Source organism: Microtus oregoni, unplaced genomic scaffold (assembly GCF_018167655.1).
Source record: "Microtus oregoni isolate MIOR12 unplaced genomic scaffold, Mior012 000005F_ref0000423, whole genome shotgun sequence".
NCBI classification, from domain to species: domain Eukaryota; kingdom Metazoa; phylum Chordata; class Mammalia; order Rodentia; family Cricetidae; genus Microtus; species Microtus oregoni.
Window position 1 is genome coordinate 64855005 of NW_024543064.1, and position 12258 is coordinate 64867262.

At 39.9% G+C, this 12258-nt stretch overlaps 1 protein-coding gene across 7 annotated transcripts in view; it reads left to right on the forward strand.

The window, feature by feature from the left end:
• Window positions 1-7897, forward strand: part of Nfib (nuclear factor I B) — a 215666-nt gene extending 207769 nt beyond the window's left edge. For all 7 annotated transcript variants that reach the window (XM_041651809.1, XM_041651810.1, XM_041651811.1 and 4 more), the window contains one exon: window positions 1358-7897. In XM_041651809.1, the coding sequence (XP_041507743.1) occupies window positions 1358-1487 (130 nt within the window). In that variant the 3' untranslated portion in view covers window positions 1488-7897. The remainder of the gene's footprint in view (window positions 1-1357) is intronic.
• The last annotated feature ends 4361 nt before the right edge of the window (window positions 7898-12258 follow it).

Sequence of the window (12258 nt, forward strand, 5' to 3'; positions counted from 1 at the left end):
ATGTCTAGATCGTTAACTACAGTAGTAAACTCCATCTCATCTATTGGTTCTAACAGTAGAGGATGCTAAAGAAAATTTAAAACATGAAGAGTAGGCCATGCCAGACATCGCTAAACTGGGGGCAGAATTGTCTGTGTGATCTTTCATTAGTCCAGCAATGGCAGCTGCTGTGTGGCTGACGCTACCTCCAAGTTGAGTATCAATACAAATGATGCAGTAGGTTAGGTATACCCCAGAATGTCCGGGGTCTGGTGTTTTGTGGGGCTGTCTGGCATTCCTTTTCTCCATATGAAACCTTTATGAGAAATTATGCCAGGAGCAACTAGAGAAATTTTTTTCAAACTTGTTTGTAAATCCCAAGGCCAGGATAGGCTGTTGCACAGCTGACTGGTGAGAGACAGGAAGGCTGGCACAGGCCACTTCCCTTCTCTTTCGGTCCTCAAATGTGCTATCCCAAATGTGCCGCCATTCCTGGTGGTGACGTCAGGGAATGCTCAGGCCTCTGTTGCCAACCAATGTGAGGAAAAATGAATGGAAAAGAAAGCTTTGGTTCTATCTAAAAGAAATTATAGAGGGGAGCAGAAAAACGCCAGAGAGCCCAGTAGCCCCCTGTGCTGAACCCTCCACATGGGCTTCTGCATAGAAGGCAACGAACTGTGCATTCAGGATAGACATCGCTTGGTTGTCTGAAACTTTTCAGTTATGTATGATAATTAGGTGTTTTAAATTGCATAATATATGTGGACCTGTCTGAAAATGTATTATTTTCTCGTAAGAGAAAAGGATATGTATTTCATTCCATTTTTAAATTTATGTAACCTAGTAGGCAGATAAAAACATCTTACCCAGAGTGTCTTATGAATTAAAGGTTAAACACAATTAATATGTCTAGCAAACTACAATAGTCTGGTATCACCAGGAATTTCTGCTTTTCTTTTTCTTCGTTTGAACAATAAAAATCATTCTCCACTTATTACATTGAAGTGGGTTGGATATTTGAAAAAGAATATCCTTAATCAGATAGAGTTCAGCAGTTGTGAATGTATCCTATTTCATGTTTTTCTGCGTCTTAGGTCTTTTCATGAAAGCAAGAGATTGTAGAGATTATATATTTGTATGATGTGTATAAAACAGAAGTTATTGCCTGTAATGTATATATGTACAAAATGTGTAATTTAGCATAGTTTATGCATGCTCTTAAATTTTAAGCTTTATTACAATTTTAATTTAAAAAATTAAAATACGATAGTTGTAATTTGATGAATTTAGAATTGATACTTCTAATATGGCTGGCGATTTTAACATTGTGTTTCTCTTTTTTTTTCTTCCATCCCTCCTACCCTTCTCCTCTCAACAGTCCTGGTACCTGGGCTAGCTTGGTTCCTTTCCAAGTGTCAAATAGGACACCCATCTTACCGGCAAATGTCCAAAATTATGGTTTGAACATAATTGGAGAACCTTTCCTTCAAGCGGAGACAAGCAACTGAGGGGAAGGAAACACAACAATAGTCTAAGAAAATTAGGGGAAAAAACACTCAAAGCAAAGGAAAAGAAGAAGACTGGAAGAAAGGGAGGAAGGAGCGAAGCTGAGGAAGAAGATACGAGGGAGCATGTCAGCACTTACAATCACTAGTTCCCTTAAGGTTGACACTCTAATGACACGAAGGGTCGATGATATCCCACGATGCTAAACTGCAGCCCCCCCGCAACGTAGCCTTTGTTCATGAAGTCCGCTGGGAAATAGATGTTCTGTCTCTATGACAATATATTTTAACTGACTTTCTAGATGCCTTAATATTTGCATGATAAGCTAGTTTTCTTGGTTAGTATTCTTGTTGTTTACGCATGGAGTCACTATTCCTGGTTATCCCACCAAGGCTAGGAGGAGGCATCAGAGGTGCTGGGGACAGAGCCATGAGCCAGCCATTTTATAAGCACTCTGATTTCTAAAAGTTAAAAAAAAAAACTATATATATATATATATATATATATATAAAATCTCTGTAGCCTTTAGTTATCCGTACAGATTTATTAAATTTTGGCCCTTAACCCAGCCTTTTCCAGTGTGTAACCCAGTTTGAAATCTTAAAAAAGGATAAAAAAAAAATGAAAAATAGGAAAAAAAAACGGTTTGAACTCAAAGGCTCTATGGAAGAAATGCCTCTGTGTGGGTAAAGTGTTACCTCTGCATGCAACAGTAAAAATTAATATAATATTTTCCCCACAAAAGAAACACTTAACAGAGGCAAGTGCAATTTATAAATTTATATCTAAAGGGGAATTGTGATTATAAGTCCTTCAACCCTTGGACTCTAAATTGAGGGGATTAAAAAGAATTTAAAATAATTTTGAGCGAATTTATTTTCCCCTCAGTTTTTGAGGGCATTTTTAAAAAAGGCATTAAATCAAGACAAATCATGTGCTTGAATGGAAAAAAAAATGAATGAAAACACAGCACTTAGGTTGGCTTAGCTGCAGCCTCCTCAGAGGTCGAATTATTTATTTAAAATTACTGGTTGCATCAAGAACCCATAGGGTGTACAAACGGTTCTATAAAATCTGCATCGTAGAGACAAAGAGGCAGGTAAATCCATGTCACCAGGGTAAAGCTCCCAGCGTCCAGGCTGGGAACAAACGCCAGGGCATAGGGGAGGGAAACACGCTCTTCAGAGAAGTGCCATCGGGGTGCTGGCAACGTGCATGGTGCTTTCAGACATTAGCCTTGTTCAACCCATCTCTCGTATTGACAGATCCATAGTGTGCATGGGCAGACACATGTTGCCTCTATGTCTCTTGAAATTTTAATTAAAAGTACTCTTTCCAGTAATCCTAATTTGCACGAAGATATAATGTCCACATTACGTGCCTTGCCTTGAAATTTAAAAAAAAAAAACAAAAGACAAAAAAAACCACAAAAGTGACATCACTACACTTGTTTTGCTGCATTTATTATCGTTTTAAATCTTTACCATTTTTATGATGAAATATTTTGTACTCCAGACGAAGAACAATGTGTGACATCATGGATTTTTTAGACAGTTACACCTTTATCTCACGTTTATAAAAGCATATCATGGCTGTGTATAGTTGCCGCTTCAAAGTTGTAATCGACCAGCAATATTTTCAGTATTTTGGTGTTTTTTCTATTAACCTTTCATGTTTTTCATCTTCCAATTAATATTTGGGGGGAGGGGTTTCAAATTTATACGAATTATGCAATACCAAGTTTTGCCTATGTAGGTAGTGCTTTTAGCTGTATTGGTTATTATAGGTAAGTACACAGATTTGAGAAGAAATAATGTACGCTTTTTTGTTTGTTTGTTTGTTTGTTTTAATTGACCAAAGTGGGTACTGCTATTTTTGCAGTGTGATGAGGTCCTTTTGTGTACTGAGAGATGGACAGGGGATTTTTTTTAATATACATACATATATATATATATATATATATATATATATATATATATATTCTGGAGGGTGGGTGGGAGGATTTTTAACACTTTACAGTGTGGCTGTGAAGCAGGACACCCTGAGATGGGCCTGGGCTGCAAAGCGACTGTTCTGCCTACTGTGACAAACTTCAGCTTACACAGGTCCCCCCCCCCCCCCCCCCCCGCGTTCCCACCTGGGGTGCAAGCTGAACTCATTTCTGGTTTTCAAGCTAAGAAAATGGGAAGAAAAAGCAAGCACAGTGAAGCCTCCTAGGGGCAGACTTCGAACTGCCCTGTCTTGTTTTAGTTGTGGTGGATAGTTTTCCTGAAAGTTCCGAATCCACAGTGGAAAGTGAGCCTGTCTCATATTTGGCAGAGACGTTTCTTGAAGTGCCCACGTAGCAGATGTTGGCTTTTTCACACTTCTGAGTTTAACACGGGAATAAGCTTTCTTCTACCAAACACACTCGCCCATCTGGAGGGAGGGCTCCCCCATCCTTCCCAGCCTCGTGTCATTTTATCAATGGTAGGAGATGATTGATGTTCCTGTGACTTAGGACTTCGAGTGGATGGTAGTGCACTTGGGAGTTTGTTCTCTGACATCCGGAAGGTTGGCTAGAGAGAGGGTGACTCTTATTGAATGTATTTGGACTGATAGATTAAAATCAAAGTTCAGTTTTTAAAGAACAAAAATAAGTAAATCCTTTTCTTTTACCTGCCCTTGTAAACTGAAAACTGGAGCAGGGAGAAATATAGACTTTTAAGCAACTAATTTTCCTGTGGATGAATTAAACCCGTTTGATAACAATGGGATGGGCTTCTTTTTAAGGGATGGTACTTCAAATATATATATATTTGAGTTAGTTTCCCCTGAGGGCTGGAGGTGAATGAAGGCCAATTGTATTTTGTCTTCCCCAACCTGGTCCTATTGAGTGTATTCATTATTCCAAGAAGATCTTTCAGAATTAGTGACATACACAGTAGATTGTCATGAGGCTCTCCTGCCCCCAGCCCCCATGCCAAGGCCTAATAAAATAAACTGTCAACTGTACGCATAGCAGATCATTTACTAGCGAGTACTGTAGAACGGTGCTCATAGGCCTGAGCACTGTCTCTGACTAGTCCATTCGGTTTGATGTCGAAATGCTGGATAGCACAGTGGGCCAAGGAAGCCCCACTGCCTCTGTGATACTTGCTCTGCAGATAGCAAATCCTCCCAGCCAAGCTCTTTATGTGTTTCTGACCTATTTGGTGGAGAACGCAACCTTACAGGACACAGTATTCTTTCCAGGCAGACTCCTCTTCCTGTGGCCAGTGATTGAACAATTCTTGCTAAAGGACATGGCACACTGTGGCATCCCTGCCTGCCTCTTGGGTACAGAGGCCTAGAGCAAGTGTTCCTTCTTTTCCTAAATAATTTTTCTTCTTTTTCCTTTTGAGATAAACTTATTAAAAAGCACTACTATAGATAATCTCAAGTCCACTTTTAGCCTCCTATTTTTTTTTTTTTTAGAAAAAAAACCAGGAAGTATATTCTGACGAAGGGCCCCATTTTTGCAGGTCTTGCACGCCCCTTCTTTACCCAGACTGCAGAGCTTCAGGATGGTGAAGGTCACCCAAGGGCATCTGTAGGGGGTGGTGTCTCCAGCCTTTGTCCTTCGCTTTGCAGCCCACCACTCACGGTGCCTCTGAAGTGTGTTTCCCCAGAGTGACGTGAGCAGTCAAGGCTTGCCTAAGGAAAAAAACCTGAGAGGCAGTGAAGGAGACTGTACATAAACACATGGCAAAACCTTAATGATAGCAATATAGTTATCGGGTAATGTTCGGGTGGGCAGCTCCACTAACAAGGACGTGACTGAATCTGTGACGCTGTGAGCGGCGAGAAGAGCGAGGTCTTCGTAACGAACCGCCTACCTTGTAGACAGTAATTTGTACACTGTATAGTTTTGTTAAGAATTTTTTTTTTAAATTAAAATTCCCATGTTTGTAAAGCTAACTTTTTAACAATTATAATGGAACTGTGTGTTGTTTCCATTTTTAAAGTAAGCAAGAATATTCCTTGTTTAGAGACTGGACTTGAGTTAAAACTCTCCAGGATCTTAAGTTATGTATTAAAAAAAAAAAAATCTGTCCATGTTAGGAGATGTTTCACAGATTCCTGTGCTTGAAAAGCATAGGACACTAATCCTTTAAAAAAAAAGTGTAAATGGAGAAAAGTTATATTTTATGAAGGTTATTTTGTTGTATTTAGTATTGGAAAAGTTGGTTTTCAGAGCATTTCAGAATGTCGGAAGCACCGCGCTCCTTCGTTAGTATATAAGGCCTTTAGCAAACTTTTTTTTGTGTGATTATTCCATGATGGTATTTAAGGTTAAGTTTCACAGAGCATTCAGGATAGGCAGAAACAATAATAAAAAAAAAAAAAACAAAACAAAAAAAAAAACCTAGTGCTATGTCTCACATAATGTGTCCTCAGGGAGCAGAATCTTGGATTTGTCACTTGTAGCTTCATAAGGACTCAACGGAAGAGATTGCGCGGGAACATCTCAGCCGCAAAGCAGGGCATGCTCTCTACCTAGATGCAGATTCTGTGACTGTGTGAAACAATGAAGGCTGCAGAAAGTTACCCAATCAGCGGACAGTATTCACTCTCCATGCAACACGCCGACAGTCTTGCCGGCAGATAGGCCCCACGCATGACACTCAGTATAGTTTACATGCTCCTGCCAAGGTCTTTGGTTAACATTAACCAGCTGCATGCTTCCTGGACTTTTAAGAATTGGAGTTAATATATTTAAAAAAAAAATTTTTTTTTTAATGTGCAGGTTCTTCAAGTTCAATAATAAAAACTCAAAATTGAATGTTTTTACATGCTGAAGGAGCTGGAAGCCGCCTTCTTCATATTTTGCACTTTCTGGTAGTTGCCCTGTTTTTTTTTCTAATTCCTTAAAATTGTGTGGGTGGAGTGGATCCCTGCACTGGGGGAATAACATGGACCACTGATTTTGCCCTTTGACCCTGCACAATGACCTTTGCATCAGCCAAACTCATTGCCATGACAACTCTTTGTACTGTGTGGTGCCACAGATCTGTTGGTCACATTGTTAATAGTAAAGGGGACAAGTTGGAGACGGTCAATTTTTACATTTTTTGTTGCAATTTTTCTTCAATGGTTGTAAGTAGTTTTTTTTTTTAAAGATAAAAGGGTTCAGTAGTTAATACTCTTTAGAAATATCTGTGTGTTGCAATTCAAATGTATGTTGAGATTGTGAAAAGCGCTTCAGTGGCACTAGCCTACGGGGACCCTAGATTAAGCCTTTGATAACGTTTATTGCATGATACAGTACCAGTAACAAAAGGTGGCCTAAATACATGAAAAGCAGTGGAAGCTAGTGACACTAAAGCCAGTCTTGTATTACTGTATTTTTGACAGAATGGTTTTGAAAACTGTGCTACAGGGACTGATGTGGCAAATATATCTCTTTATGCAGAAGGAAGTCTTTTTTTTTTAAAGAAAAAAAAAGAAGTATGGCTTATTATGCATTCTTCATCGAGGGCATTGAAGTTGCATGGACTGATAAAAGTTGATGCAAAATGAGAAAGAAACAAAAAAACAAAAAACAAAAAAAAAACAAAAAACAAAAAAACCAGCAAAATGTTTACCAAAAACTCAAACAAGTGAGCAGTGCCTGTTCAATTTCACAGTCTCTGTTGAGTTCAGTTGTAAATATGTTTCAAATGACATTTTCTTGGGAAAAAAAAAATCTCTACAACATTGTGGAATGTGAGGGGCAACTGTTTCCCAGGCACAGGCTTCTCGGAGCTGCATTAGAGCGTGTCTTCATCAGGCTGTTAATTTGTGCTTCTATCACAGAGAGCTTTGAGTATCCTGGGAAGAGGTGCCCCCCTCCCCCCAACAATGTTTCTCTGAGAACAACTTTTGTAGGACTGTGTGTTTCTTTAGATACATTTAGTACAACTGTAGGCGACAGTAGTCAGTTATTGCTTGCTAGCTACACACCAGGGTTGATCCACTTTAAAACTTTTGGCATTGTGTCCTCGCGGGCCATAAATACAGAACCTTGTGTTTTAATTAGATTTTTGAAAAGGAAGGCACATGCACAATCTCCATGTAACAAACCTTTCGCAGTGGGATGTATTATATGACAGTTACTTAATTTCTGGAGTTCAGGCCTCTGGGATGGGCCTCGGAGTGGGCCAGAATGTTAGTGAAGTTTTTATTGTGCCCAGTTGGAGGATAACGTTCTTTGTGTACTTTTTGTGGGTCGCAAATGAACTCAATTGCCACAAGTTTTAAACTGGTGTAAATCAAGCTTGACTTAATGTGATTGTTACTGTTATATCCAGCCTATACTGCTAGCAGCTGCTCATACTGCAGTCAATTACTGGAAGCGGATATATTTCCTATGCAAAAACTGTTTAAACAATAAAGTGAGCTATGCTACAGACTCTGGCCTCGTGTTTTATTTTTCTCAATGTCTTGATGCTCTTTCCGCCTCACTCTTGGGTGAGTAGGATCTTGGAAATTGATACTGACCTTAAAATTCGGGCATTGGGTGACACCAGTTTAATTTCCCAGCAGCTGGGAGGGTTAATATTTCAGTTCAATACTGAACCGTTTATCTGTATAGTCCCCCCCCTCAAGATCTTTTCACAATGACAATAAAAATAATAGCGCAGGTACAGAGTTTCAGCCTGAGAACAGCCTTCGAGCTGTGATTTGAAGAAAGTGTGTACCACAGAGACCAGACTGTGGTCTCGTGGACATAAAACCACAAGGACGCACATGATCTGAAAAGGGAAGGGAAACCCTAGCCCCTCCCTATGGCTGTGGGTTTAGCGGTTATATGAATACTGTAGAATTTTGTTCTGCAAATATCTGAGAAGGGTCAACATCTTAGGTTTCAAAGAGCGAGCAGAATGTCAGTAGGGCTGATGCTCTTTTTCGGAGTGGGACCCGAGGACTGAGTTGAAACCCATCTTCACCGAATGCAGTCTTTTAAGAGTGGAGTCAGCTGGAGGTCAATAATAGCTCATTGAAAAGGAATGGGCTTAAACGGTTCCGTGATCTTTTTGAGTGATGTGCATAAATAAAATAAAAAGTAATGCAAGCTTCTTTGGAAAGAGAGAGAAAATGCCTGGAATTTGAACGTCCTAACTGAAGACATGCTGAGTCGCAGCTGAGGTCCTGATCGCTTCCTACTGCATCCAGATCAGTTCTGTATGGTGTGTTCACACTATGTGTAGGGTTCCGTGGGAATCTTGACTTTGCTGACAGAAATGTGGCATCTTGGACGGACTATGCACGAGAGGCTAATTGGATTTTTTTTTTAAAAAAAATGAGGTTTTCTTTTGCAAATTTTGAGAATATCACCACCGACACTTTAAAAAAATTACCTATAGAGAGACATTTCGCCTCTGTAAAAGTGCTTGTCTCTCTTGGCACCAATCAAGAATTAGAGGTAGAAGAGATTGCTGTCACAGAGAAAGTGGAACAAACAGCTGGGCTACACTCTTTGGACTTCATGTGTCCCATCTCAAATCCTAAAAAACAGATGAGCAGTGCACGGTTTAATAACTGTTCTTTCCTTCAGTTCCCTTATCCATCAAGTTCCTTATGGATGAGAACACCTGTACTTTTAGGAGGCTGAAGCAATAAATGCTGTTTTGCATGTCCTTTGCATAGTACCTGATAGGTGTTATAATGCAATACTATATACACACATTAGTCAAGAATGCATGGGTTAATTGATTTTATTTTTGGAGTGATGACAAAAGACATAAATTGCTTTAATTGGCAGTTTTTGTCTTATCGTGACTGGAAAAATGATTGGATTCCCTCTAGTTGGGGGTCATTACTTTCTTTCATGGCTAGCTTTAATAGTATTGCAGGCAGCAAGTCTCTCCTGACAGACAGACAGCAGACTCCTTCAAGACCGTGCCTTCAGTACAATCCATATCTGCAGCTGATCTTATCATACCTTCTCTAAGTTCTCTTCAGGTGATGCCAATATTTTGCTGTCTCTGGAATAAGAGCATTGATTTCTTAAGTGTGTTACTTCTCTAAGTGGTATTCATGAAAGGAAACAGAACTCACAAAGAATAAAAGTTTATGTAAGAAAAAGTCCCAGGTCAGGAACAGATGTAGCTGAGGGATGAAGCCTAAGGCTAGGGTGTAGTGACTAGCTCCTTCCTCTGACAAGCTGGCAGGTGCCATGTGTGCTTTTCCTATGGGACACTCCACTCTTTCCTCCAAGGTGGGGACTAGACACAGTTAATGACATCTGGAATTCGCTGGGAAAGACTGGTGGAGACAAAGCTGCAGGCTTGCCAGCTTTATAGAACAGAGTTATCCACAGGATTTCTTACGTGATACAACACCAGCTAAAAGAAGTAAAACGGCCTCTGGTTTTAGGCCATGTCCTTGAGCAGAATCCCCATTTCTCTTTTGTCCTTTCTCGCCCAGTTCACCGGGTCCCAAGGGCCATCATGTTATCTTATCCTTAGATTGTGTGAATTACCCATTCCACCTAGGATTGCCACATCTCAGGCTTACGTTGCCTCTTGTTCCAAAACGGCCCTTGCCTCCACGTATACAAAATGTTCTTAAGCAGTCTATACCGCTGGATTCTGATAGAATCAGAATTCAGAGGAAGGCCTGAATCGTGTCTTAAAAGGATAGTGGAAATGAGAAAGTTACCTTTTCCTAGATGCAATTACTTAATATCTTTTTAAAGAAAGATGGCTCTTCTGTGGGTCAATTTGTGTCCAAATTCTCTGTCACTCATTTTCTCTCATAGTAAAGGTCAGCAATGCAAATGGACACAGGCACCCATGGCCAGGGCAGGGAGCATACTTGGGTAAGCAAAGTCCACAAACAAGAAGCATGAGCTGACAATGCCCTGGAAAGGACAGTCATGTAAACGGTAGCAGCTGAAAGCGATATCTGGTTTATGAATATAGTTTTTATGAGGATCGATGCTTCATGGAAACAGCGACCATGACAGTGTAGCCCTTTGGGAAAATGCGTGGAGCATGTATCATTAATAGCCAAGTGTAGTAATAAGAGCGGCGGGGCTGTGTCCCCAGCACCCCGGCTGCCTGCTCGGCTAGCTTATGCCCCAAAATAATTACATGGACACTGTATTCTTTTAAACACTGCTTGGCCCTTTAGCTCTAGCACTTACAGGCTAATTCTCACATCCTGATCAACCCATCTCTAATAATCTGTGAGAACCGGTCTTACCGGGAAGATTTTAGCCTAGTCCATCCTGGGTCGGCGCTTCATGGCGTGTGTCTGCCCGGGAGCGGGGCATGGCGTCTCTCTCAGGCTTCTGCTCCCGAGAGGAGAGCTGTGGAGTCTGAGCTCACTTCCTCTTCCTCCCAGTGTTCTGTTCTGTTTACTCCTCCCACCTATCTTCTAACCAATGGGGACCAAGCAATTTCTTTTTATTTCCTCCATCATTTCCCCTTTTTCGGTTTAAACAAAAAAAAAAAAGGCTTTAACTTTAACCTAGCAAAATTACATATAACAAAACAGTTATCAATTAAAAGTTACAATAACCTTTATCATAACTAAGGAAAACTATAACTATAACTAACTATTCTTAACTCAATCAAAGACTCCAGAAAGATACAATACTACCTAAACAAACAAGAAAAAAGCAACTTTTAAAACTCTAGAAATGACAGAGACATCTTGCTGCCTGGACAGTCACCCAAGGTTCCTCTGTACCGTTGGGGCATCCATCTTCAGCCTTCAGGCCCATGGTATCCAGCAGACATTTCCATAAAGCAGGAAAATTCAAAGTCAGTTCAGTCACTATCTGTTGTGTCCTGCAGAATGTCTTGCAGACTCTTTCATGAATCAGGAACCCCGAAAGATCATCTCACCTTAGGCAAGTTCAGTAGTCCTCTCTCTGTGGGTTCTCTGTGTCCAGTTTATGCAATAGTCCAGGCAAGAGCAGTTTCTTGCCCAAATGGCTATCAAACTCCATAACAAGCCTCTTCGATGCCCATCTTCATCTTGAAGTAGATTGGTGCTGCCAGGAGCAGAGTGTCTCATTGTCATGAAAAGTCCTCAGTTATTAAAACATTAAATGTCCTATTCTGTAATCTTTGAAAGACATGAAGAATGTCTATCTAAAATATATCTCTATATATCTAGAAAATCTAACTAACATGACTACAAGCTTTACTATTATCGATGATTATCCATTAACAACCTATATTTCTTAATTATACAGTACATATTTAAATGAACTACACAATCACAATACCTTAATCAAAATCAGAAACACTTATACATATAACAAAATTGACCTTAAATCTCTATCAATAAAGCAAAATCTATATTAATGCAAATTATTCATATCTATATCATATCCCCTTTTAAATGTAAAAGAACATTTATAAACATTTTTTGGGAATATGGGCGCAGTTATTTCTCTCCAAACTGCTTCCTGCTGAATGGGGGCGTCGTTAATTAGGTCTTTCATGGTATAACCTGTGTGCTAGTTTCATCTCAGTTGGCAATTGAGCGAAGCAATTTTTTGAAGGCGTGCACAGGAACCATTCAGGAGGACGTGGTCTATCATACCACATTGGGATGGAAGCAATCCACAGAATCTCACCCTCTGTGAAAACAAAATAAGAAACTCCTTTCCAAAGTATCATGTCCTTAGATCCAAATTTCAAAGTCAAGGCATCCAAATATCTATGTTGGATTAGTTCAGTAAATTGATAATTAGTTCAGCAGCATTTATAAATAAATATCTTTTAGCAGCTGTTGCTCCTTCCTCTGCATTCA